The 27319-nt window shown below is 52.4% G+C and overlaps 1 protein-coding gene and 1 long non-coding RNA gene across 3 annotated transcripts; one reads left to right on the plus strand and one right to left on the minus strand.

Annotated features, from left to right (window-relative positions):
• The first annotated feature begins 63 nt into the window (after window positions 1-63).
• On the plus strand, window positions 64-21750 carry CAD (carbamoyl-phosphate synthetase 2, aspartate transcarbamylase, and dihydroorotase). Of its 2 annotated transcripts, XM_043917412.1 has the most exons (45): window positions 64-357; window positions 582-721; window positions 2547-2676; window positions 3406-3548; window positions 3711-3852; window positions 4040-4211; window positions 4389-4574; window positions 4747-4859; window positions 5178-5323; window positions 5566-5697; window positions 5823-6056; window positions 6182-6403; window positions 6602-6790; window positions 7018-7142; window positions 7336-7466; window positions 10168-10280; window positions 10518-10762; window positions 10980-11226; window positions 11574-11672; window positions 11862-12086; window positions 12173-12355; window positions 12545-12763; window positions 13027-13194; window positions 13795-13977; window positions 14141-14245; window positions 14701-14940; window positions 15188-15269; window positions 15538-15704; window positions 15849-16013; window positions 16156-16287; window positions 16477-16678; window positions 17025-17215; window positions 17371-17511; window positions 17694-17795; window positions 18160-18256; window positions 18532-18582; window positions 18871-18915; window positions 19028-19197; window positions 19308-19382; window positions 19900-20112; window positions 20296-20421; window positions 20636-20791; window positions 20892-20993; window positions 21173-21267; window positions 21379-21750. In XM_043917412.1, the coding sequence occupies exons 1-45, from the start codon at window positions 276-278 to the stop codon at window positions 21479-21481; spliced, it is 6729 nt and encodes a 2242-aa protein (XP_043773347.1). In that variant the 5' UTR covers window positions 64-275; the 3' UTR covers window positions 21482-21750. The 2 variants fall into 2 exon arrangements, with proteins under 2 accessions (XP_043773347.1, XP_043773348.1); XM_043917413.1 differs by lacking the exon at window positions 18532-18582.
• Window positions 21751-22844: 1094 nt separating this feature from the next.
• Window positions 22845-23965, minus strand: LOC122702530. The gene is made up of 3 exons (XR_006343278.1): window positions 23830-23965; window positions 23498-23576; window positions 22845-23367 (listed from the first exon to the last, which is right to left on the minus strand). It is a non-coding gene; the product is annotated as an uncharacterized LOC122702530 (long non-coding RNA).
• Between the last annotated feature and the right edge of the window lie 3354 nt (window positions 23966-27319).

The following is a 27319-nucleotide window of genomic DNA, read 5'->3' on the forward strand; positions in this document are numbered from 1 at the left end:
AAGAGGTGACCCAACCCGCTAGCCGCCCTGGCCCCGCCCCTCACGCTCCCGGCCCCGCCCCTCACGCCGCCAGCTGCTTGCGCCGCCGCAGTCTGCCGCGGTCCAGAGCGCCTGGGCTCCTGCGCGGCTTACACAGCGCTTGGCTCTAGACAGCGGCGCGGCGAGCCACGTGGATCGACTCTGGGCGCGCAGTCCTCTGGTGGTTCTAGCATCGACCGGGGCTTGCTGCGATTTCCCTCTTCTCTGTGATCACCCCGCCTCTGAGCTCCGTTCCCATGGCCGCCCTGGTGTTGGAGGACGGGTCGGTCCTGCGGGGCCAGCCCTTTGGGGCCGCTGTGTCGACTGCCGGGGAAGTGGGTAAGCAAGTCCGGGCTGGCTGCCGACCTCATCTGTCTCTCTGATGCCCCTCTCTGCCCAGCCTGCTCTGCTCAGACCCCGCCATTTTCCCGCCTGTACACCCCCTCCCCCGCCATTCCCTAGCCCGCTCCCCCCCACCTCCCCGTATCCCTACGGCCCAGGGGCATTCTCATCGCTCCGGGCAGTGCTCCGAAGGATGCCCCAGCTCTGCCTCTTTCTTGCAGTGTTTCAAACCGGTATGGTCGGCTACCCCGAGGCCCTGACTGACCCTTCCTACAAAGCACAGATCTTAGTGCTGACATACCCCCTGATTGGTAACTACGGCATCCCCCCAGATGAAGTGGATGAGTTCGGGCTCAGCAAGGTAGCCAACGCCAATGCTTGTTCTACACTCCTTTTCGAATCAGTAGCTATTAACTGTTAGTGAAGACACTGCCATTCCGCTAGTCATTCTGGAGAAAGCTGATACACACTGAAGTGCTAGACAGGCCCTGTGTGCGACTTGTTAGGTGCCTTGAGAGGCACAAAGTGCTGGACCAAGCCAGAGTCTGAGCTCCGATAAGTTTTTTGTGATGAGAGTTAAGCTTTAAGAGTGTATAATTTAATGGGAAAGAAATTGGAATACAGGGTCACACCCTTCTCAATGATAGTAAGTCCGAGTTTCCCTACCAAACCAATTAAGCTGATTATCATCTAAACCTGCTTTACTTACCTTGCCTCATTTTTTACCACTTTTCAGTAGAGTTCTTAACATGTAGATAAGAAAACAGTGTCCTTCTCAGTGAAGTTTTTCCTGTTCCTCTTCTGTTTGGAAACTAAGTTGCCCTCTGAGAGTTCAAGTTAAAAAAAAAAAACCAACACAAGTTCATCATAGTCACCTATCCTCAATGCAGTATTCCTCAAAACTCATTTTATTCTGATACTAGGCTTACTGAGCCTTTAATTCCTCATATGCTTTCACCACTCACCCTGACACTTGGGAGAAGACACTCTAGGTAAAAGACATGCCTGTTATTCCGGAAAGAACCACTCCTCATCACGACCTATGAATTCACTGTGTTCTAGTTTATGATGCATTATCTTGGTTAATTTATGTCAGTCTTCAGCTTTGTCAACTCTAGATACAATGTCAAAGTTGAGTTTATACACTTGCAAAGTTGAGGCCCTGACAGAACCAAGATGAGTAGAGCCTCCAGGAGCCACAAACCCACCACTGATGCTTTTGCAGCATATATGCCATAAATGTATGTCCAAGTGCAGATTCGACCATCTAGCCATGGAGGGTTCTGCCAGACTAGCCTTCACATCCCTAAAGAACAGTCTCAACATTCATCTTTCTTAAACCTTCTACCAGTAAGCAGATGTAATTTAAATATGCCACTTCCTCCCCAATAAACAGCCTGTTTCTCTTAGTTATTATAAGCTTATGTATTGAGTAACAAATATGTTACTTTTAAAAATGATAACCCCTTATGGAGGGGGTGTAATAATCATGCCTAATATTCTACCCTGAGCCTTTATTTTTATTGAGTAAGGTGCTATGCCCCTTCCTGTTCTGTACTGTTTTTATCACACTCTGAGAATATGATCTTGGTATCTACACTACCTTAATTTTCTGCTTCCCTGAGTAGCAAATTAACATCCTGAAGACAAGACCTTGTCTATTCGTGCTCATGCTTGCCCCCCAGCATCTGTTATAATACCTGGCGTGAAGTGGGCCCTCTGTAAACTTCATTAACTACTATCACATGTCAGGTATCTTGCTCTTGAGTTCAGAATTCTCTGATGAAGAAAAATGAACACATTGGTAATACAATGTAAATAGCAAGACAAGTGGAAGTAACAGTGAACTTAGATGAATTCTAAGGAGGCACAGCTGCAGTAGGTGAGAATAGGGGTGACTTCATGGAAAAGGAGATTTAAAAAAAGGGAGGGAAAAGGAAAATGTCCTTTCAGTTATCACTGTCATATCAGTGCCATCAGGCCCCCCAGGCCCATGTGTTCAGTGTTTCACGTGGGAGGCAGCATTGGTGATAAAAGGCAGAAGCATGAGGTACTTGGCTTGTTAAAGGAATGACAGGTCATTCACTGTGGCTGAAGTACAGGGTCCATGGCCCTCCAATGGGAAAAGATGGCTCGGGGAGTTATGTGGCCCTGGGCTCCTCACCGTCTCCTCCTTCCATCGACAGTGGTTTGAATCCTCGGGGATCCACGTGGCAGGACTGGTGGTGGGAGAGTGCTGTCCCACGCCCAGCCACTGGAGTGCCACCTGCACTCTGCACGAGTGGCTGCAACGGCATGGCATACCCGGCCTGCAAGGTATGGTGCAGGCATTGCTGTGTCTGGGGGAACATAGGTACCCAGGTGGAAAGGATTAAGAGAAGTTCTCTGTGGACCCTTGGGACTTGAGTCCAGGCTTGTGATAGAATATACCTGATTTGAAAGGTTTAGACTGGGGGAAGGAACTGAGCTCTCACTCAGATGGGAAATTTTAAGCGTGCAAAAGGAGAGAATAAGATAATGAATCCCCAGTTTCCTCAATTGAGGGCTAAACTTATTTCATCACCACTACTACAACTTCTGGATTATTTTGGAGCAAATCTCAGATATGATATTGTTTCATCTTCCGAGAGCTCAATATCTATGAAAAAAGAACCCCTTGTAAAAACATGATGACAATAACACTGCCATACCTTTAAAAAATTAACAGTAATTCCTTAATATCAAATATCCAGGGAGTGTTTAAAATTTTTCCAGTTTTCTAAATTTTTTTTTTTTAACCTGTTTGATAATATTCCTGTATTGTCATTTAGCATGCTCTTTTGTCCCTTGGTATTACCTTCTGTAAACAAATCTGGGGTGGTGGTTCAATTCAAATGTGATACTTGGAGGCAAGAATACTTCATGGTGGGGTCGTTCTGGAAGGACAGCCCAGGATTTTGATGCCCAGAGGACAGCTGTGGGTGACTCAGGCTCTAGAATTGAAGTCTTAACTTCCTGCATGACTGCACTGGGGAAGTGATCTCTCAGAGTCTGCTGTTTCAACAGGAGTGGACACTCGGGAGCTGACTAAGAAGCTGCGAGAGCAAGGGTCTCTGCTGGGCAAGTTGGTCCAGGATGGGACAGAACCTTCAACCCTGCCCTTCTTGGACCCCAATGCCCGCCCGCTGGTGCCGGAGGTCTCCACTAAGGTATAGAGATAGAGTGGAAGAGTGTTTCATGCTAAGCACAGTAGTTACACTGTGTCTAGACTGGTTGTAAACACTTGAGGGAGAACTGGAAAAGGCCTCTAGAGTACAGGTTGTGTGCATATTATACCTACTGTTCACAGCTGTCAACCATTTACTCCTCAGGTTCCACGGGTATTCAATGCAGGGGGTACCCCTCGGATCCTTGCTTTGGACTGTGGCCTCAAGTACAATCAGGTCCGATGCTTGTGCCAGCGTGGGGCAGAGGTCACTGTGGTACCCTGGGACCACGCGTTAGACAGTCAAGGTGAGTAGCTTGGGTCTGTACGAAGACCTCAGGCAAGCAGCATGGGTGGAAGATCTGGCCCTCGGTCCAGCTGCTGAAAGTCAACGTGAGTTCCAGAGAAGAAGGGGGAGAAAAGGGCTTTTGCTCTGATGGTGTGTCTCTCTAGTTGAATTATGGATTTTAATATCATCTTTTCTGCCCACTCCAGAGTATGAGGGTCTCTTCCTGAGTAATGGCCCTGGTGACCCTGCCTCCTATCCCAGCTTGGTATCCACACTGAACCGTGTTTTATCTGAACCAAACCCCCGACCTATCTTCGGGATCTGTCTGGGACACCAGCTGTTGGCCTTAGCCATTGGGGCCAAGACTTACAAGATGAGGTGGGGACACAAGGGATGGGGAGTCTTGGGAATGAGAATAGAATAGAGTTGGTGTTTATTAGTGTTGAAATTGGACTGGGGGCTGGTGAGAATCATGAGATCAGCCAGAGCTGGGTTTGGTGCAGGAGTGAAGGGAGGGTGAGAGGGGCCTGTGACTCAGGATGTTTCTGCCTCCAGATACGGGAACCGAGGCCATAACCAGCCATGCTTGCTGGTGGGCTCCGGGCGCTGCTTTCTAACATCCCAGAACCATGGATTTGCTGTGGAAACAGACTCACTGCCAGCAAGCTGGCTTCCTCTCTTCACCAATGCCAATGATCACTCCAACGAAGGCATCGTACATGAGAGCCTGCCCTTCTTCAGGTGAGCCCACGTGGTTCTGGCACAATGCCTGGATCTCTGCAGTTCTGAAGCCCACTGAGACTTGAAGATCAAAAAAGAAATCACAGCAGTGGGCCCCAGTCAGCCTTCCCACTACCCACCTTTGAGACCACCAGTGACAATGGCAGTTTTCACGATCCCCTCTCTTCAACAGTGTCCAGTTTCACCCAGAGCATCAAGCTGGCCCTTCAGATATGGAACTTCTTTTTGACATTTTTCTGGAAACTGTGAAAGAAGCTACAGCTGGGAACCCTGGGGGCCAGACAGGTAAGCACTTGAGTAGATATAGGGTGGGGCTCTAAGAACAGGCTCCAGGGTAGGCATAAGATGAATGTGCCTCAGGAATCTGAGAGGTGTTGGGAGGTTAGGCGGGAGGGGTAGGAAGGCAACCAAGCCAAAGTGGTTCATTCATGCTTCTTCCATTCAAAGGAACTCCAGAGTCACAAGTCTGGGTTTCTGGTCCTGCCTCTGCCACTCATTAGAGGCATGACTTGTTCTGGTTTCTTCCATAAAGTGAGGGGTTAATCTAGATGATCTCTCAGGTCTTGTTCAACTCTAATGTATTGTCTTTCTTTGCCTCCATAGTTCGAGAGCGGCTGGCTGAGCGCCTCTGTCTCCCTGGGATTCCCACCCCAGGCTCTGGGCTTACAGCACCACGAAAGGTTCTGATTCTGGGCTCAGGGGGCCTCTCCATCGGCCAGGCCGGCGAGTTTGACTACTCAGGCTCTCAGGTAAAGTGCGTCCATTGCTGCCTCTCTGGGTGTGTGGCCTTCAGGATGAATAGGGCTTAGGCATGAACACTGGTTGTAGGGAAGAAGTGACCCAAGCGAACTGGGGAATACACAGAAAGGTGAGAAGTGAGTTATTAGAGACTGAAAGCCCAGGAAAGGGAGAAGAGGAAGAGAAATGCTGGTCTGAGACCAAAAGTCTTGCTTCTGTAGTCAAGGCTGATATGCCACCTTTATCCCCTTAGGCGATCAAGGCCCTGAAGGAGGAAAACATTCAGACATTGCTGATCAACCCTAACATCGCTACCGTGCAGACCTCACAGGGGCTGGCAGACAAGGTCTATTTCCTCCCCATAACACCTCACTACGTAACCCAGGTATGACTCAGGCGAGGCTGGACTGCAGAGAGGATCCACATGGGCCAGGCGATCCTGTGTCAATTCTGTGATCCGCTCCCTAACCCCAGGGTCTCAATGCCTGTTACTCCTCCCTCCTCCCCCAGGTGATACGTAATGAGCGCCCAGATGGTGTGTTACTGACTTTTGGGGGCCAAACAGCTCTGAACTGTGGTGTGGAGCTGACCAAGGCTGGGGTGCTCGCTCGGTACGGAGTCCGGGTCCTGGGCACACCTGTGGAGACCATTGAGTTGACTGAGGATCGGCGTGCCTTCGCCTCCAGGATGGCAGAGATCGGAGAGCACGTGGCCCCCAGCGAGGCAGCGAATTCTCTTGAGCAGGTTCAAGGGCTGGTGGGGGTAGACAGGCGGCGTTTCCTTGACAGCATATTTTCTCTGGGCCCAGGAGCCCTCTGCACAACACGCAGTCAAGACCTAATCTGTTTATTCATCTGTGCTCATTGCAGGCCCAGGCAGCTGCTGAGAGACTGGGGTACCCTGTGCTGGTGCGCGCAGCCTATGCCTTGGGTGGCTTGGGCTCTGGCTTTGCCTCTAACAAAGAGGAGCTGTCTGCTCTCGTGGCCCCAGCTTTTGCCCATACCAGCCAAGTGCTGGTAGACAAGTCCCTGAAAGGATGGAAGGAGATTGAGTATGAGGTGGTGAGAGACGCCTATGGCAACTGTGTCACGGTGAGTGATGGGGGAGAGGCAGTCGTGTAAGGCAGCGTGAGCTGTTGTAAGAGCCCTGGCAGGGCTGAGGTCTTTGAGAGTTCGGTGTCCTCACACCCAGGATGAGCGCGTCTCCAGAGGCAACAGGACACTGGGATGCAGCCTCCTGCCCCTCCTTACTCCCTATGGCAGTGACCTCATGGGCCCCTCCCTTCACAGGTGTGTAACATGGAGAACCTAGACCCGCTGGGTATCCACACCGGGGAGTCCATCGTGGTGGCTCCAAGCCAGACGCTAAATGACAGGGAGTACCAGCTACTGAGGCAGACAGCCATCAAGGTGACTCAGCACCTCGGAATCGTCGGGGAGTGCAACGTGCAGTACGCCCTGAACCCTGAGTCTGAGCAGGTGAGACTCCAGGCCGTGGGGCTGATACTCTAGCTGCTGGAGCACCATCTGTAATTTGGGGGCCTCTAGGCCAAGAAGCCTTTTAACCCTCCAGACCCTGGAGCAGAAGCTAGGATTATTTTTGATAGGATTGGGGCTTTATTGTCCTGCCTTTCTGAGACCTCTCCTTTCTGAGGCCTGCTAGGCCAGTTATCTAGTCACTCTGTCTTTGTTCTTTGGCTTTGCAGTACTACATCATTGAAGTGAATGCCAGGCTCTCTCGCAGCTCTGCCCTAGCCAGTAAGGCCACAGGCTACCCACTGGCCTATGTGGCAGCCAAGCTGGCTTTAGGCATCCCTCTGCCAGAACTCAGGTACAGGCATTGGGAAGAGATGGGGTGGGGGGTGGGGGTGAGATCGTGGGAGTTGGAAAAAATAAAAACGTTTATGGGACAAGGAATAGGAAAAGGACATTGGCCTGGGTGTGGGTAGGAGAACGCTCTCTGCAAGCTCACCATTTACATCTCCTGCTCTGTCCTCCTGGCAACCCCATCTGATGGCCCTCAGGAATTCGGTGACAGGCGGAACAGCAGCCTTTGAACCCAGTCTGGATTACTGTGTGGTGAAGATTCCTCGCTGGGACCTCAGCAAGTTCCTCCGCGTCAGCACAAAGATTGGGAGCTGCATGAAGAGCGTGGGTGAGAGACACATCCCAAGAGACCCCTCCCCAGATCACCTCACAGGGTCCCACACGTCCCAAGAACCTAGACTGTCATAGAGTCAGCTCCCTGGCATGTCCTTTCAGCTCTTGTATGAGCAGCTTCTTGTGAGCGGTTTCTCAGAACTAATAGGGACATTTCCAACTAAGACAGCGGTTCTCCCCAGGGGCGAGGATCCAAGGCATCTGGAAATCCATACACACGCTGCCTCCACTCCCCAGATGGCATGTCAGAAATCTTGGAATGGGGTGATAGCCATCAGACTCTTAATTCTTGTGTTACAAATGAGTAAGCAGGTACCTACAGAAGGAAAGTGTCTGGCTGAGTAGAGGGCAGAGCCAAGAGCTGAAAACTGGATCTATTGCTAGTTGCATGTTCCTCTGTTACACTGTGTTACCTGTCATGGGTGAGACCAGTTCAATGAAACTCCACTCACAGTGTTTCATAGCATTTTGCCTTTGGCCTCATCCCCAGGCTGTTAAGGCCAGTGACAATTTGTTCTCCATGCTTTTTAAATATCGATGTTTCAAGGAAATGACTGCTGTTTACTGTGAACTCTTCTAAGGCCAAGTCAGTGGCAGCCATGCCAAGTGTATCTCCTCTGGGCACTTCCTGCCATGGTCACTAAATTAAATTTAAAAAAATAATAATAATTAATTGATCTGATGGTGCTGGGTCTTAGTTGCAGCATGCAGGGTCTTTCTTTAGTTGTAGCATGCAAACTCTGTTGCATCACATGGGATCTCTAGTTCCCTGACCAGGGGTCAAACCAAGGCCCCCTGCATTGGGAGCATGGAGTCTTAACTACTGGACCACTGGGGAAATCCCTCAAATGTTTTTCAATACAATGTTTAAGATCAGAGCAGGATGTAAGAGAAATTTCATAGAAACAGAGACAATTAGTAATGAATGGATATGATGGTCAGCCTCTCGGCAGTGTTAAGAATGCTGTAATTGAGTTAGTACGCTTCCTTACAGTGACCCTTTCTTTAAGTTCCCTTAGTTTGTCCTCCACAACATTTCTACTAAAACAAGCATGTGCACGTACCAAGCTGCTACCAGCTAAGGATAATAGCTTTTTACTGTGCTCCAAATTTCCATTAACAGCAATAGTAGCCTTTAAACTTGTAAGTCTAAGCTCAGATATTACTTGATTTTTAGAAATCTTACAAAACTGCCAAGTTGTTCCTTCTGGAGATGAATTTCTGTTATGTGAAAATTATAATAAACATGGGAACGAAGCCATAAATTGTAGCTAAGAGAAGTGGATTGAAAATAGGACAATCAAAAAGATTGATTCCTAGATGAGAGATTTAAGTATTTTACATCTGAGTATTCTTGTAATTTGATCTTCTTTCATAACTTTTTGTAACTTTTATTATACAAGTAAGATGCGTGAATCATTGAGAAATTAGAAAAGGTAGTTTTACCAAAGAAATCACCTATAATCTTATCACACAGACATTAATTTGGGGATTTATATGATTCTAGGATTTTTCTAGGCTTGCATGTGAGTGTATTGGGTTTCTCTTTTACCCAGGGTAAAAACTTTTATAATATAACCACATTACAAAGAAATTGAACAAAATTGCTCATCCTCTTCCTTAACACTACCAGTACCAGCTTGATGTTTTTGAAAATTTTTTTAAAGAAACATATTAGAATTGTAAATAGAAAAATACATTTGGTAAGAGATATTTGAAGACTCTAGGGTAAATTGTCAGAGGACAGGAACAAACTTTATTGATGAGGAAATCAATAAGCAGGCCTGGGTGTAGGGGGGAAGTTTCCTCTTAATAGTAGTTAGAAGAAATCTAGTTAAAATGAGAGAATTATTTTTACTTGTTGGCAAAAGTTGTTTTAAATGATTATACACTCTTCTTAAAAGATTGGTTAAATTTATATTGGGTTGGCCAAAAGCTTCATTCAGCATTTTTATAATAGCTTATGGAAAACGCTAAACAAACATTTTGGCCAACCCAATACTTTGTATTATAAAGCACAAACTTCTACAAAGCAATTAATATTTATCAAGGGCCAGAAAACTTACCTTGCGTATTGCCTATGCACTTCTGAAAATATATCCTCAGGAGATAAACTAAATCCCAGACAGCATTACCACCTTATTTACAGCGATGAACACTTCAAAGCTAAATGTCCTTCAGTGAGTGAGCAGTCACTTTATGGTAAATCACACAAGAGTTAAACTGCTGGTAACAAAGTCACACACTAATGTGGGAAAAGCTCACAATGAGGGGAAAAGCAGGATAAATGTTTATGTAAACTATAATCTTGTATAAAACATTTGGAAGAAGTACTCTAGAGTGGTAGTTGGAAATATGATTAACCCTGAGTGGATTCAAAGAGTAATGGGATCATCTTACTACCCAGACTTTTAAAAAGTTTTAAAGGATGAGCCAGATCCCAGATTACATCATCACAATGTGAATAAAGGAAACCAAATAAATGGATAACCATCAGCGATTGGGCCTCTGTGATTGTTCCAGTATCCACATGAAAATGGTAGGGAGAAAAACCTGCAAGTGTAAGATTCTCAATGAAACACCACTGTGGGCTTGAGAACCTCCCAGAGATTTGACAACAATTTTGCTAGAACTACCAACATTCTGGGCATCATCAGTGCCCCCTGGCCCTCAATCCTCACATCATATTCCTCCAGGTGAAGTCATGGGCATTGGGCGTTCTTTTGAGGAGGCCTTCCAGAAGGCTCTACGCATGGTGGATGAGAACTGCGTGGGCTTTGATCACACGGTCAAGCCCGTCAGTGATATGGTAAGTGGCTCCCCTACCCGTGACAGCACTCAAAATGTACCCTGCTTCTTCTCTGTGTCCCCAGCCCCCAAGCTTGTTACCAGTAATACTAGCACCAGTCACTAGTGGACTTTGCTGTGTTTTCACTTTACTGAGAATTCTGTGGTTTCATTTCTCTTTATTATGGGGATGTATCATTAGACTTGTTTCTATAGGTGAGGAAACTGAAGCTTAGCTTGTCTGCCCTCTCCCCATTAGGAGTTGGAGACTCCAACAGACAAGCGCATCTTCGTGGTGGCAGCAGCCCTGTGGGCTGGCTACTCAGTGGATCGCCTTTATGAACTCACTCGCATCGACCGCTGGTTCTTGCACCGGATGAAGCGGATCATAGCACACACCCAGCTGCTGGAGCAACATCGTGGACAACCTTTGCCCCCAGACCTGCTGCATCAGGCCAAGCGCCTTGGCTTCTCAGACAAGCAGATTGCCCTCGCGGTCCTCAGGTCAGGGATGGTGGGAGGACCTCAGGCTGAGAACCTGGAGCAGAGAACCTTTGTACTCCTGAGGGGCCCTCAGGAGGAAAAGTGTGGAGGGGGGGTGTTGGAGGCCATTGCCCTTCATCCCTGGGATTTTCCTCTCTGATCCCTCTCTTGGATCTCTGCCCTCTGCTGGGGCCATTCCCCACTCCCATGGTCTATATTTTTGACCCTTCTCCTTTAGCACAGAGCTGGCTGTTCGCAAGCTGCGTCAGGAACTAGGGATCTGCCCAGCAGTGAAGCAAATTGACACAGTTGCAGCTGAGTGGCCGGCCCAGACAAATTACTTGTACCTGACATACTGGGGCACCACCCATGACCTCAGCTTTCGAACACCTCATGTCCTGGTCCTTGGCTCTGGCGTCTACCGTATCGGCTCCAGCGTCGAGTTTGACTGGTGTGCTGTGGGCTGCATCCAGCAGCTCCGAAAGGTCTCCAAGCCCGTCTTTCATATGGTTCCCTCTGCTGTACTGATCAGCTTCCGCAGCCGCCTTCCACCCATACTTGATCCTGGCACTTTCTATTCATTGCTGCGCCTCACATCTATCATAGGGTTTTAATGGGGTTGGGGGTCCCTTAGGCCGTCCTGTGCCCTACATGTGGTTCCTCTCCAGAACTCCGTGTCTACTTTTCCAGTACCTTCCCTCCCGAGGCAGGCGTCCTGTACAGCAATTTCAGAGACAGCCAAGGCAGTATTCTCTGAAGTAGGGACTTGGGCTTCCTTTCCTCATGCTGTCCACCTACCTGATTGCTGAATATCCTTCCCCTCCTATTGCAGATGGGGTATAAGACCATCATGGTGAACTACAACCCAGAGACAGTCAGCACCGACTACGACATGTGTGACCGACTCTACTTTGATGAAATCTCTTTTGAGGTGAGACGGGTTAAGGCTGCCTGTGAGCCTGGGTGGCCCGTCAGGTAGGAGTGGCTGGCAAACCTCAGACTCTTTGGAACTTGTGAGGTTTGAGGAGGTTTGGGTGAAGAATGAAGGGCAGTGAGCAAGAAGGCTCAGGCCCCTGACCCTATCTGTTAACCACCACCTGTTTCTCCTCCTTTACTGCAGGTGGTGATGGACATCTATGAGCTGGAGAACCCTGAAGGTGTGATCCTGTCCATGGGCGGGCAGCTGCCCAACAACATGGCCATGGCTTTGCATCGGCAGCAGTGTCGGGTTCTGGGCACCTCCCCAGAAGCCATTGACTCAGCTGAGAACCGTTTTAAGTTCTCCCGGCTCCTCGACACCATTGGTATCAGCCAGCCTCAGTGGAGGGAGCTCAGTGACTTAGAGGTGGGCTGAGGCCTGGGTGGGGGCTGGAGGCCAGATGGCATCATGGGTGAGTGCGTGCAACACAGCTAAGCTCCCTGTGCCCTTAGTCTGCTCGCCAGTTCTGCCAGACCGTGGGGTACCCCTGTGTCGTGCGCCCCTCCTATGTGCTGAGCGGTGCTGCTATGAACGTGGCCTACACCGATGGGGACTTGGAGCGCTTCTTGAGCAGTGCAGCAGCTGTCTCCAAGGAGCACCCTGTGGTCATCTCCAAGTTCATCCAGGAGGCCAAGGTGGGAGGCTGCAGATGAGTCTCTGAAAGCAGTCTTTTCAGCCACGGAGGCAACTCCCCTGTCTCTGATCTGGGAAGGACGGGTTGTGCCAGGGCTCTTAAAAGCAGGGAAGCTTCCTGCAGGGGCAAGTGAGAGAAGGAAATGGCCCTTGCTGTTCACCATCTTGCCCTGTGCACCTTGCCCCACTAGGAGATTGACGTGGATGCTGTGGCTTGTGATGGTGTGGTGGCAGCTATCGCCATCTCTGAACATGTGGAGAACGCAGGTGTGCATTCAGGTGATGCCACACTGGTGACCCCACCACAGGACATCACTGCCAAAACTCTGGAGCGGATCAAAGCCATTGTGCATGCCGTGGGCCAGGAGCTGCAGGTCACAGGACCCTTCAATCTGCAGCTCATTGCCAAGGTAGTGAGAGGGGGCTACAGAAAGGGACCCGAGGACTGTGGCGCCTTTTTGTTCTGTGCTGGCCACTGTGCTGGGGAACCCTCATAGGGGGAGGAGAGCTGGAGGGGTGGGGTCACATCTCAGGCCCGCAATATTTATGACAGTCAACCTGCCCCCTGTCCTGGGTTGATGATCCACAGAACGATGAGTGAGGGGAAGACCCGATTCAGTGGGGTGGTGTCATAAGCCCACTTGCGGAAGGCCTGATCAATCTGTCTGCCCAGGACGACCAGCTGAAAGTCATTGAATGCAACGTGCGTGTGTCTCGCTCCTTCCCCTTCGTCTCCAAGACACTAGGTGTGGACCTAGTAGCCTTGGCGACACGGGTCATCATGGGGGAAGAAGTGGAGCCTGTGGGACTCATGACTGGCTCTGGAGTTGTGGGGGTGAAGGTAAGGAAGACTGAAGCCCCAGGTTAGCAGTCAGCAGGGAGGCAGATAGGAGGGAGTTCACCTGCTGCCTGAGCTGTGTGTCCATTGCCGTATAAAGCGAGCACCTCCTGTGGGCAAGGCCTTGCTGGGTGGTCAGGGCAATAAGATGGCCCTCCTCCCTGAGGAGCGTCCACTCTAGTGATGGGAGGCAAGAGAAGTTGGGTCCCAAACAGCTTGTTTCTAGAGTAGCGTGTGATAAACCTGCAGAGTAGAGACCAAAACGAAATGCTCAAGGAGGTGCCACTTCCATAGAGGGTGACCGGGGAAGGTTCAAGAAAAGAGGTGGTGTTTGGACTGAGCCTTGGAGTATAGTCAAGATTTGAGATTTGCCGAGCTTGTTGAGGAATATTCCAAGGCCAGGGAGTAGCCTCGTGGAGGCCAAGGGAAGTGCAAGCATGTTTGAGAAGTAGCCAACGATTGGCGGGTTCATGTAGGGCAGCACAGGGAAGGCTCACCCTGTCTGGGGAAGGCTCGCCCTGTCTGGAGAAGGCCAAGAGAGGGGATCATTGCCACCCCTCCTGGTGCAGGGATGTGGGCTGCTCTCACCTCATGCTCCCTCAGGTGCCCCAGTTCTCATTCTCCCGCCTGGCGGGGGCTGACGTGGTGCTGGGTGTGGAGATGACCAGTACCGGGGAAGTGGCTGGCTTTGGGGAGAGCCGCTGCGAGGCCTACCTTAAGGCCATGCTCAGCACTGGTTTTAAGATCCCCAAGAAGAACATTTTGCTGACCATTGGCAGCTATAAGGTAAGAACCCACACGGGGGGTGGTAGGGTGGAGGGTAGGGTGGAGGGTAGGGTGGGCCCTGAAGAGGTCAGAGGGGGCAGGTACAGATGGCCATGGTTCCCTGGGCCAGGGCTAACTTGAAGTGGAAGACAGGAGAAACACAACCTCATCCTCCCTTCTTCAGAACAAAAGTGAGTTGCTCCCAACTGTGAGGCTGCTGGAGAGCCTGGGCTACAGCCTCTACGCCAGCCTGGGCACCGCTGACTTCTACACAGAGCATGGCGTCAAGGTATGGGGTGCCCCCTCCCCCTCCCACCCAACCCTGCCACTGCCCACCCTGAGATGTGAGAGTACATGGGATTCTCTCCCTGTTTCCCTGCTTTCCATATCATTGTAAAATGAATCATCTGTTCCACGTAGAACAGTAGAGTATACAGAAAACGAGAGAAAAAAATCCCTCGTGATCTCTCCACCACTGTTAACATTCTGGCATATTTCCTTCCATAATTCTCTCTCTGTGTATTGTGGGAGCTCCATATTGCAGAATCCTTGGTAACCATAATGTAGAGATTTTCCAGTCAAGAAAAATGCTTTGCCTGCAGCAAAGTGAAATGGCCTGGTCCCCCTCCTGTGGGTCCTCCGTTTCTTCCTCATGGGCTCCTGGGCCACCTCCCCCTGCCTTCAGGCTGGCCCCCTGGCCCCCTACCAGGCTTAGGTTGCTCTGGTCTTATCTCTGGGCCACAGGTGACGGCTGTGGACTGGCATTTTGAAGAGGCAGTGGATGGAGAGTGCCCACCACAGCGAAGCATCTTGGAGCAGCTCGCTGAGAAAAACTTTGAGCTAGTGATTAACCTGTCTATGCGTGGGGCCGGGGGCCGGCGTCTTTCTTCCTTTGTCACCAAGGGCTACCGCACGCGGCGCCTGGCTGCTGACTTCTCCGTACCCCTCATCATTGATATCAAGTGCACCAAACTGTTTGTGGAGGTAACTGAGACCCCGGGCACTGGGACTGGGGCAGCCAGTGTCAGCAAGGGAGGAGGCAGAAGTGAGCATGCTCTGGGGCTGGGGAATCTCTGCATGGAGCGGCCTCGCTAGTCATCAAGCTTTGTGGCTGCAAACAGAGAAGATAGATGTAGAGAGGCAGAAGCCTGGTTTATGGGAAAACCCAAGCCCCATCTGCAGCTCCCAGGCTGCCCTTCAATCTTTGCTGACCCTGATTTTTCACCTGTAGGCACTGGGACAGATTGGACCAGCCCCTCCTTTGAAGGTGCACGTTGACTGCATGACCTCCCAGAAGCTTGTGCGGCTACCTGGTAAGTGCATCTCAGGAGAGAACCTGGCTCCTGGACACCAGTAGGGGCTGCGGTGAAGGACAGCCATGGGGCCCACTCCACCCTGGACTGTTCAGAGTGGGAAGGGCCCAGAATCTTCCTCACTCTGAGCTCTTTATTCTCCATCCACGATGCCCCTGACTGAGAGCTTCTCCACCTCTCACTGGTGTCAGTCGCTGCTTGTTTTCCTACCTTGATGCCCTTCAGTCTCTGACTCTCCCTCCAACTTGCTGCCTGTGTGTTCTCCCAGGACTGATCGACGTCCATGTGCACCTGCGGGAACCAGGGGGGACACACAAGGAGGACTTTGCCTCGGGCACAGCTGCTGCCCTGGCCGGGGGTGTCACCATGGTGTGTGCCATGCCTAATACCCGGCCCCCCATCACCGACGCCCCTGCCCTGGCCTTGGCGCAGAAGGTGAGCCCCAGTCCTGCTTCCTGGTGACCCACATCCCCCACCTCCCTGTACCCTGCTCCTTCTACCCCCTCCCCAGGGGCCAGGCCATGGGAGCCAGACTGGCAAAGGTGCCGATGGGCCCTATCTCGAATGTATCCCTTCCAGCTGGCAGAGGCCGGCGCCCGCTGTGACTATGCCTTATTCCTCGGAGCCTCATCAGAAAATGCAGGGACCCTGGGCACCGTGGCTGGGTCTGCTGCGGGGCTGAAGCTCTACCTCAACGAGACCTTCTCTGAACTGCGGCTGGACAGTGTGGTCCAGTGGATGGAGGTAGGGGGTGGGTGGGGGAGGGGCCAGCCAGCCAGTACCCCTGGTTTGAGGGCCCCCTCACAGCAGGCTTCGGCAGTGCGAGTCAGGAGCCCCGCAAGGGCTCGGGCACTGCAGGGTCCTGGAACCTTCTTCCTGTCCCCAGCACTTCGAGACATGGCCCTCCCACCTCCCCATCGTGGCCCACGCTGAGCGGCAGAGTGTCGCAGCCATCCTCATGGTGGCCCAGCTGACCCAGCGCTCGGTGCACATCTGTCACGTGGCACGGAAGGAGGAGGTGAGAGCCCCAGAGGCGCCCCAGTGGCTTTCCCAGTGACTCCAGGTGATCAGGATGGTCCTTGGGGGCAGGGGCGGCTCAGCATGCCTGCCCCATGACTTTCTAGGAGGGGAGGTTGGCTGTGGGGACTGTGCAGGTCAGGGCCTTGAGGGACGCTCCCCTCCTCGAGGTCTCCCTGCTCTCCCCCAGATCCTGCTGATTAAAGCGGCAAAGGCGCAGGGGCTGCCGGTGACCTGTGAGGTGGCACCCCACCATCTGTTCCTGAGCCGTGATGACCTGGAGCGTCTGGGGCCCGGGAAAGGGGAGGTTCGGCCCGAGCTTGGCTCCCGGGAAGACGTAGAAGCCCTGTGGGAGAACATGGCCGTCATTGACTGCTTTGCCTCCGACCATGGTGAGAGGGCCCGGGACGTACCCCCTGGCCCAGGGGATCTGGGTCAGGACCTTGGGCTCCATGGTGCCTGGGCTTGGTCTGGGTGGGACTCCAACCAATTTCCTGGTCTGTCATAGGCGCTTGATAGGTATTTACTGAGAGAACGAATGAGCAAACAAGGAAACAGTAAATGAGAGAATCTGGGTGGAAGGTGTGCGCCCTGAAGATGGCAGCAGTCCCAGCTTCCCTGTCTTCAGGTTCCCAGGAAAAGCTAGAGTCAGGGTTGGTAGCGAGGCCCTTCCTGGTGGCGTGTGTGACTCCCCAGGCGTGGAGGCCACTGTTCTGAGGGTGGTGCTCTCTCCCCCAGCCCCCCACACTGTGGAGGAGAAGTGTGGGCCCCGGCCTCCCCCCGGCTTCCCAGGGCTGGAGACCATGCTGCCCCTGCTGCTGACGGCAGTGAGCGAGGGCCGGCTCAGCCTGGACGACGTGCTGCAGCGACTGCACCACAACCCTCGGCGCATCTTCCACCTGCCCCCGCAGGAGGACACCTATGTGGAGGTGTGGGGTGGGGCTGGGGACGGGCAGGGCTCTTCTGACCCCCCTCAGGAGGACATCTATGTGGAGGGGTGGGGCCAGGGGTTGGGTGGGCATCTCCAGTCCTGGGAGAGGGTGCACATGGCGCCCGTGTCCAGCATGACCCATGACTCTGGCAGGTGGATCTGGAGCACGAATGGACAGTCCCCAGCCACATGCCCTTCTCCAAGGCCCACTGGACACCCTTTGAAGGGCAGAAGGTGAAGGGCACTGTCCGCCGTGTGGTCCTGCGCGGGGAGGTGGCCTATATTGACGGGCAGGTACGTGTGTGGCCCAGGCCTGGGCAGTCGTGACCTACTGGGTGCCGTTCTCTTCCCACCCCAGCAGGTCTGCATGGTCCCACTACCCCTCCAGGCACAGGTCCCCGGGGCATCTTTTCTGCTTGTCAGCTTCCACCTCTTGCCTGCCTGGCTCACTTGTCCTCCCTGCCTTCTGTCCACAGGTGCTGGTGCCACCGGGCTACGGACAGGACGTCCGCAAGTGGCCACAGGGTGCTGTTCCGCAGCTCACGCCCTCGGCCCCGGCTGCCAGTGAGCTAACCACGGTAATTTTCAGGGCTGGGTGGTGGGCATGGGGGTATAGTCAGGGGCAGTTATAAACAGCACAAACGTTTTAATTGGTGGTTCAGGGGCAATGGAAGGTTCATCACTTAACAGTTAAAATCCTCACCACCTACCCTGTCTACTGCAAGTTAACTCTCAATTTAGGAGGCTTCCTGCGGGAAATACTAATCCATTAACCCAACCAGAGAGAAATCTCGAAAAGGCCATTGGCCCACCCCCACTGGGGGCAGCTCAGTGAGAGAGCAGGTTGAGGGGACATGATGGAGTGGACAGGAGGCAGTTTGGCTTTTCTTGAGGGACTGAACTTGAGGAGGGTCATGTCACCACCTGGTGTTGTCTCTCCAGACCCCGGAGAGGCCCCGCCGGAGCGGCCCAGCACTCCCCGATGGCCGCTTCCACCTACCTCCCCGGATCCACCGAGCCTCCGACCCAGGTTTGCCAGGTAAGAGAAAGATCCTGTGACTCAGAGGGTGGGGCCGCCTGAACCTAGACACGTGTAGGGATAGGTTCCTCTTCCCCATAGTGTCCCAGGTGGCCCGAGTTTGGGGGCTCTTTGGCCTCAGAGCTATTCCAGTCCCTCTGTCCATTTCCCTTATCCTTCCTACTGCCCCAATCCTCATCTGACCCCCTGTGCCCCCCTGTGCCTAAATCAGCCCACCCAGTGTGAGGTAGGCATCCCTCAGCCTCTTCTCACAGGCCCTTTTTTGTCATGGGCAGCTGTGTTCCTCCGCCCAGGAGCTGGGACCCCATGGGGCAGCAGAGCGTGGGGTAAAATCCAGGTTGTCGGTTGCTGTGGGCCTGGCCGCCCCCCTTGCCTAGGATCCCTTTGCTAGCTGGGAGGGTCCCGGGAGGGCACTGCTGATCACACCCAACAGCTCCCGTGGGAAATCATGGGTCCGTGCCCAGGGCTGCCACCCTTGCCCTCAGCTAACCTCCTGCCGCTACCGTGGTGTGAGCTGGTTTAACACAGACACTGTGATCCAGAGTCCCGGGAAGCCGGGGCTCTTCACACACCCCAGGTGTAGGTTTACATCTGTCTTGTCACCCTGTTTGTAGCTGAGGAGCCAAAGGAGAAGACCTCCCGGAAGGCAGCTGAGCCAGGTGAGAGACTGCCCTGAGCACACGCTTGCTCACCTTTGGGGACCTCTCTGATCTGGCCTGGGTAGGAGGAGCCCTCTGACCAGACTCTTCTGCCACGCCCCTCACTCTGCAGAGCTGATGGGAACCCTTGATGGCATCTGCTACCCTCCACCACCAGTACCTAGACAGGCGTCACCCCAGAACCTGGGGACCCCTGGCCTGCTGCACCCCCAGACCTCACCCCTGCTGCACTCACTAGTGGGCCAACATATCCTGTCCGTCCAGCAGTTCACCAAGGATCAGGTGCCTGGGGGAGGGAGGAGGGGGCCACCCGGAGCTGTGAGGATCTGGAGAGCTGGGGCCAGGAGCCCTGGGGGCCACACCCTTTCCAGCTGACTTGGGATCTTTCTCAGATGTCTCACCTGTTCAACGTGGCACACACGCTGCGCATGATGGTACAGAAGGAGCGGAGCCTGGACATCCTCAAGGTCAGGGTCAGGGCTGTGGGCTGAGGATGCAGGCCCAGTGGGCAGGGCTCCATAAGTAGTCAGAGGGGTCTCCCTCCCCCACCTTGGGTTCCCCCATGGGAGTCCACACCCTCCATAGGTAAGCCCTGCACTGATGGTCCTGCTGCTCTAGGCCGCCTCCGTGGTGGCCCTCTTCTGATCAGTATGCAGCTGACCTGTGAGCCCTGAGTGCCAGCACAAGGGCACAGTAACCCAGTCCATTGGTTGATACTGATGTCTTTGTGGGAGAGAACTGGGTATTTCCTCTCCCAGAGAACAAACGTCTCATTCAGACTCTTAACAGTAGCTTTTTGGAGGCAGACCTTTAGCTCACAGGAACACATTGTTGGAGATGCCCGGGCTCCAACAGGTCGCAGGGAGGCTTCGGGGAAGGGTTTTCTTGGCACCCCTCTAGCACACATTGATGAAGCAGGCAGCAGCCCACGTGCTCCCCGGAATGGACACAGCTATACACACACACATGCATCTTGCCTCCCAGGGGAAGGTGATGGCCTCCATGTTCTACGAGGTGAGCACGCGGACCAGCAGCTCCTTTGCAGCAGCCATGGCCCGGCTCGGGGGCGCTGTGCTCAGCTTCTCCGAAGCCACGTCCTCCGTCCAGAAGGGCGAGTCCTTGGCTGACTCGGTGCAGACCATGAGCTGCTACGCCGACGTCGTCGTGCTGCGGCACCCCCAGCCCGGGGCAGTGGAGGTGAGGCCGGCCTCTGCGCCAGCGCAGGATCGACTGGGCGGGGCCCACAGACACTTCCTGTAACTGCAGGGCTCAGGTGGGGCCAGATGGGTGAGGGGACCCAGGAGAAGGGGACTGCGGCGGGGAGTGGGGGTCCCTGAGACTCAGAAGAAAGAATTCTCCTTCCTTGTCCCCGTGTCACAGCTGGCAGCCAAGCACTGCCGGAGGCCAGTGATCAACGCAGGGGACGGGGTTGGAGAGCACCCTACCCAGGCCTTGCTGGACATCTTCACCATCCGGGAGGAGCTTGGGACGGTCAACGGCATGACAGTAAGGGTGCAGGCGGGGCTCGGAGGCCTGCCCTGGGACAGTCTGGAGAGGGAGGCAGGTGGGAAGCAGTTTCTGCATTTCAGGGCCTGTTGTATCAAGGAGGCCTCCATTCTGGTCCTGAGGCTGAAAGCTTCAAAATGGGGGTGGGGGAGTGCTCAGTCTGGGGCCCTCCTGGTGACGGGCTGCCCCCCACCCCCACCCGCTCCCTGCGCAGATCACGATGGTGGGCGACCTGAAGCATGGCCGCACGGTGCATTCGCTGGCCTGCCTGCTCACCCAGTACCGCGTCAGCCTGCGCTACGTGGCGCCCCCTAGCCTGCGCATGCCCCCTGATGTGCGGGCCTTCGTGGCCTCCCGTGGCACCAAGCAGGTCAGGCCCTGGGAGGCCTCCCGTGGAGGGGTGGGGAGGGACCTGGCTTGGACGGTCAGTGCCGGCACCACGTTCACCCGGGCCGGGCCTCACCGTCTAGGAGGAATTTGAGAGCATCGAGGAGGCGCTGCCGGACACCGACGTGCTCTACATGACTCGCATCCAGAAGGAGCGCTTCGGCTCCACCCAGGAGTATGAAGCAGTAAGTGCGAAGCGGGGAGGAGCAGCCTAGGGTGTAGCTGCTGGCATTCCAGACTAGCAGCCAGGACGGCTGGGCCCCTCGGTTGTGATAACTGCCTCCGGGGACTGGCGGTGGGGGCCCAGGCTCCGTGTAGCCACCACGGCCCTGAGGTGCTTACGGGGGCTCCTCCCTTCCCACAGTGCTTTGGCCAGTTCATCCTCACTCCGCACATCATGACCCGGGCCAAGAAGAAGATGGTGGTGATGCACCCAATGCCCCGTGTCAATGAGATCAGGTGATCTGGAATCAAGACTGGGGCTGTGCTTGGGGGCATGGGGGCGGGGGCCTGCACTCAGTCCAGTTCAGGCTGTCTTGGGCGGGGCAGTAACTCTTCCTTCTCTTGCAGTGTGGAGGTGGACTCAGATCCCCGAGCTGCCTACTTCCGCCAGGCAGAGAACGGCATGTACATCCGCATGGCTCTGTTGGCCACTGTGCTGGGCCGCTTCTAGGGCCCTCTGCTCAGGCCCAGCTGCTGGGGATGGGATCTCGTACCCTCCACAGAGGCTGCACCCTTACTTGCTGCTCTGGGGCATCCAGATAGGCCTTGTGCTCAGATGCACACATGTGGGGACCACGCTTCAGACACTGGACTGGACTGGAGCTATCTAGCATGGAGGTGGGGCCGCAGGGGTTGGGGCCCAATCAGCCGGTCTCCCTTCTTGCACCTCAAATCTGTATAGTTACTTTTCCACTGACTTAATAAAGCAGCTGAGCTGCCTCTGCTTCTTGCTTCCTTGAGTGTATCCTGGGTTTAGCAGAGGATGCTAAGTCCAATAGGCAGAGCTTTCTTCTAGAAAATGAGAAGCGTTTCTCAAATACAAGATCAGGGGAACAGGCAGGCCCTAATTTTCAGAGTGGTGGCCCTTGGAGGTTCTGGGCAGGAACACACCATTCTCTCGGTGCTGCTGAGGCCTGTGCTCCACTGATCCATGTCTGGCCCTCCTTCCTCCATTCAGGTGCATGAGTCATGGGGAATGGAGTGCTGAGCATCTGGGCCCTGATGGTGAGGTTCATTCTCCTCTAGGCCAGCGGTCCCTAACCTTCTTGGCACCAGGGACCACTGATTTCATGGAAGACAATTTTCCTATAGTTGGGGGTGGAGGGGTGGGGACGGTTTCAGGATGATTCAGGCATATTACATTTATTGTGTACTTTAATGCCACCAGTCAAGAAGGTACTGGTCCATGACCAGGAGTCTGGGAGCCCCTGCTGAAAGCCTTTATTCTCCTCTGCTCTGGTCAGTCCTCTCCTCAGGGGCTCAGGTGACCACTGTATCCTCAGAACCTCAGCTGCCATCCCTTGGAGGAGCACCACACACACACACACACACACACCCCAGCCTCCAACCCCAGCCCACCCCCACAACCTGCTCTCCCTGGGAGACCACCTCGCTGGATTTTTTAGGCTGGACTAGGCCAGGGGCCCTGAGGCACCCTTTGGCTGGGGAACCCTGGGCTAGGGGGGTTGGGGAAGTGTGTGAACTCTTCCAATCCATGAACTTCAGTAGCATTAGAGAAATTTCTGGATCCAACAGGCTCACTTAGCACCCTCTGGGTACAAAGCACCATGTGCAGCAGGAGTATAAGGACAAACAAGGTAGTTATCACCCTCAACTTTGAGGCCTCTTAGATAGTGAGGCATCCAATGACTTCTACAGATTGAATTGGCACATGATGGTCCAAACTGCTCTAATGTTCAGGAAGAACCTGCTTTGGGAAAAGAGCTGTTAGCAAGTTTCAGAGATGGGAAACGGAGACAGAACTCATTTTTTGGAAACTTAGCACAAGCAGGAATTTTTCCACCTCATTTAATCCTATGCTAAACTTCCAACCATTTACAGATGCAGACATGCTTAGAAAAGGTGGCTTGACCAAAGTCACATCGCTTGTAGTCATGTATCAGGACCACTTGACTTCAAACCCACTTTTCTAATAAAAAGGAAAAAGTTATTTCAGGCTTCCAGGGCATCCAAAGGCAATAGGAGAGACAAGTCACACAAATCTAAGCTCCCAGAGAGTAACTCTAAGGCATGTGTGGCAAGCTGGTTCTCAGAAGAGAGACCAGCCCAGGTGTCCTGGAGTCAGAAAGGCCCACAGAGCTGGGGTTCGGGCTGGTTCCTGAGGAGGGGCAAGCTTTGGCAGGTGGGAGGAGAGTGAAGAATCTTACTTTCTTGAATGTAGCAGTGGCAGTTCAGTGTCTGCAGCACGGTCAGAGAATGTACTGGATCCAGCAGAACCTTTCTGCTCTGTACTGTCAAGAGTCGAGAGTCTGATGAGCCACACTGAGAGGTTTGCAGGTAGATTCCCACAGAAATAGGAGTTTATAGCCATGGGCACTGTTTGAAGAAGGATGGGACTGGATATAACACCATCTGTTTGGGGCACTGAGCTGTCTCCAGTCCCCCTAATGTTAACCCTTCCCAGGCTCTTCAAACCCCTGACCCTGATGAGTTCTCCCTTGGGTACCTGGAGGACCTGGTTGGTTGGAGAGTATCCATTTAGAATGCTTCTACTCCTTTCGAGAACTTCAGTTACTCTTCGTAGGCTATTCAGACAAATCAGAGATTATTTTCCCAAGTACCAGGGACTCTGTCACACACAGATTCCCATGACTCAGTGCAGCTCATCCTCAGTAGAAGCAGTGTTTGCTGCCAAGGGGCACACACATTCCACTCAGCGCTAAGTGGTGGAGGTGTTCAGCTCAAAGCTGAATACACTTCTTTCCCCCTCCAACCAGAAAGAAGCTCTTATGACACTGGGAAATTAAAAGAGGCTATCAGTAAGAAACAAAAACAAACCTTTAAACAGAACACTCATGCTTGAGCCTGTTTCATGTCCATTAAGAAGCAACTTCATGTGCTCCAGGTGATTAGCATTAACAGTAACCATTTAAAAAATGAAGTTTCCGAGTCTCCTTTCCTCCTGAGATTCTTAAGTGATTTGATCTAGTTCTTAAAAAAAAAAAAAAAGTTAACATGGCTCTAGTTATTTGCCAAACACTATTCTAACACTTTACAAATATTAGCATTCCTTTTTACTTACACTTACTCTTGGATGAACTCTCTAAATACATACCTCTGTGAAAAACAGGTCTAACCTAATGTATTCCCTTTTTTCCTTGCAAAATCATTTCCCCCAACTCTTCCCTATTGCAGTGAAGAAGGAAATCCTCTCATAATAGGTATTCCACTTAGACCATCTTCATCCTGTTCCTGCCACTTTTCACTAATGACCTGCAACCCTGGACAAGTCAGTCAGTGCCCCTAAGGCTGCAAGTTGAAAGGGTAGAGTTGGAAGCTCCCAGTGACATGAGGATTGCAAGTTGTAGTGTAGCTTTGGTGAAGTGAAGTGACAGTCGCTCAGCCATATCAGACTCTGTGATCCCATGGACTGTAGCCCAACAGGTTTCTCTGTCCATGGAATTTTCCAAGCCAGAATACTGGAATAGGTTGCCATTCCCTTCAGGGGATCTTCCTAACCCAGGGATCAAACCTAGGTCTCCCGCATTGCAAGCAGATTCTTTTCCATCTGAGTCACAGGGGAAGCCCACTGATACACGTCTGTAATTCTGTAACAGTATCCTGTGGACTGTGGGGGACAGTGCTGGTGATGGTGCAGGGCTGAGAAGGAGTGCATTAGAAAGACTAGTCTGGAGGCAGCACCTGGAAGAGACGGGGGTAGGAGCCATTCCATCATCAGGGAATCCAGTTAGGATGTTGTTGCAGCATCTTGGGATTGGGAGAACAGGGATGGGTGTAGACAGGGAGCCAGCTTAGAGTGGGGACAGGTGAATTCTGCTTGGGCACAATACTGTTCAGCTGCTGTGGGACATAAATATGGAGATGTCACATCCATAACAAAGCTAGGAAATTGGATTAAGTGCGACAGAGGTCAATTGTGATATTTATATGTGATAACATAACAGCAGGGTTCTCAGGTAGTACAGTGGTAAAGAATTTGCCTTCCAATGCAGGAGTAGCAAGAGATGTAGGTTCAATCCCTGGGTCAGGAAGATTCCCTGGAGTAGGAAATGGCAACCCACTCTAGTATTCTTGCCTGGAAAATTCCATGGACAGAAGAGCCTGGCAGGCTACAGTCCATGGCGTCACAGAGTGGACATGACTGAGTGCACACACATACGTGAGAACAGGGATGTTACTCACTAATATACCCCAAGCACCAAGCACCTAGTAAAGCATTGAGCACATAGTTGGTGCTTAAGTAACATTTGTTGATGACAGAATCATCAACATAAAGGTAATGAAAACTCTTTAAATATGTGCCTCTGTATTAGTTCACCAAAAGAATGGGAGCAAAAGCAATCAGCTAAAATCTGAATCTCAGAAAGGGTGGAGAAGAACTCAGGAGAAAGCTCTCAGAGAGGCCCAGGATTTCAGGCATGTGAGGCATGCAAAGAGATATGGACAGGATCAGACTCTGCAGGAGACTACAGAGAATGAAATCTGAGGCACAGACTTAATCACAAGAGTTATTACTCTGATGCTCTGTGGGAAGAAGGTGAGACACCAAGTTCATGGGCTTAGTGAGGGACTGGCTTAGAAGCTGAGGTTGTTTGCCAAAGAATAAAAGATGTTGGAATTAGAACCTGAAAGTCTAGAAAAGGTTGGGAAAGTTGTGATGGATCCTCAGGAGATTAATTAATGGGTCATCCCCTTGGGCTCAGGGGGAAGCTAGACACAATGAGTTTGTGGTAGGGCTGGGGGGAGGCAGTGTCCAAGCTGGGCCATGGCACCCCACCCACCCTGGAGGACCCTTTCTAGAAATATCAATTACTTCCTCCTTGAAGTCACCTGATTAGTTGCCACCACAGGAGAAGGGGGAGATAAGGATTGTTTACCATCCTCTGCCACTCCCTCCTCTTCTCACTGAGGAGAAGGAGGTGGCAGAGGATGAGGTGGTTGGTTGGCATCACCGACTCAATGGACATGAGTTTGAGCAAACTCCTGGAGATGGTGAAGGACCCGGAAGCCTGGAGTGCTGCAGTCCATGGGGTTGCAAACAGTTGGACACAACTTAGCTATGGAACAACAACAAAATTGTGCTGCAAATTTGCCCTATGGAGTCAGCCTGTAAGGCATGGGCTTGCTGAGCCAGGGATGGGGGCCTGCCTGGGGACTAAGAGGGCACTTTACTGGCTTTGTATTGACCCCACGCCCAATCCTTCCCCCTCCTTCCATCAATCGTTCATTCCTTCCCAGCAGTTATTACTGAGAGTCTATGAGGTGCCAGGCTGTGAGCTTGGTGCTGGGAAGATGAACACAAGGAAAGCAGTACCTTCCCTCAGGGGCTGTTATCAATCTGCCAGGCAACCTCAGCCCCTTGCCACCCTTCTCAGAAATCCTGTGCAACCAGGTCCAGATCTCATCCTGCTCTGGTGCAGCAGGTGGGCGAGATGGAAGGGAGCCAGGAGTGATCTCTGGGCAGACTCCAAGGTCAGGGAAAAGGCAAGTTTTCTATTGCTAATGTCTGAAACCTGCTTATTTTGGGAAGCTCTAGCTGTCTTTTATTTCCTGGATTTGGTTCCCTTTCGTTCCTCCCTAGGCTTTTTGGCGACAGTCCTGTTAAAATTTATAGCCTGTCTTGGTTGGGCCAAAGGGAATCAGAGAATGGAAATGGATGCTCTGACTGTTTGGGTCAGAGAAAGTCAGGCAGTAAACCCTGGGACCAGGTGCCATGAGTACGGTACCAGAGGAGAGAGGAAAACTCGAAAGGGGTGCTCCTGGAGATCACCTACACAGAGCTTTCATGTTCTAGTCTGGGAAGATTTGTTTTGTTTTGTTTTCCTTTAAGAAAGGAAACCCATCCACACCCAGAGCCTGCAGTCTTCCGCAGGAGCATAGCTCTAGGCTAGGATGGCAGAGGCTGTTGTACTTTTCTCCAATTGTGAGGAGAATTAACTTAGGAATTAACCATAAAATCTTCCAGAAGGATCTGGGTTGTTGTTTGCTTGTTTTAATTTTAATTTTTTTTTTTTTTTTTACTATTACCTTTGCTTTGGGGGCTTCCTGGGTAGCTCAGACCGTAAAGAATTTGTCTGCAATGTGGGAGACCTGGGTTCAATCCCTGGGTCCGGAAGATCCCCTGGAGAAGGGCATAGCAACCCACTCCAATATTCTTGCCTGGAGAATTCCATGGACAGAGAAGCCTGGTGGGCTACAGTCCATGGACTCACAAAGAGTCAGACACCACTGAGCGTCTAACACACACACATTACCTTTGCTACAAATGAAGAAGGTTGCCTATAGCCTAAAATATACAGGATAGTCC

Source organism: Cervus elaphus, chromosome 11 (assembly GCF_910594005.1).
Source record: "Cervus elaphus chromosome 11, mCerEla1.1, whole genome shotgun sequence".
In the NCBI taxonomy this organism is placed as follows: domain Eukaryota; kingdom Metazoa; phylum Chordata; class Mammalia; order Artiodactyla; family Cervidae; genus Cervus; species Cervus elaphus.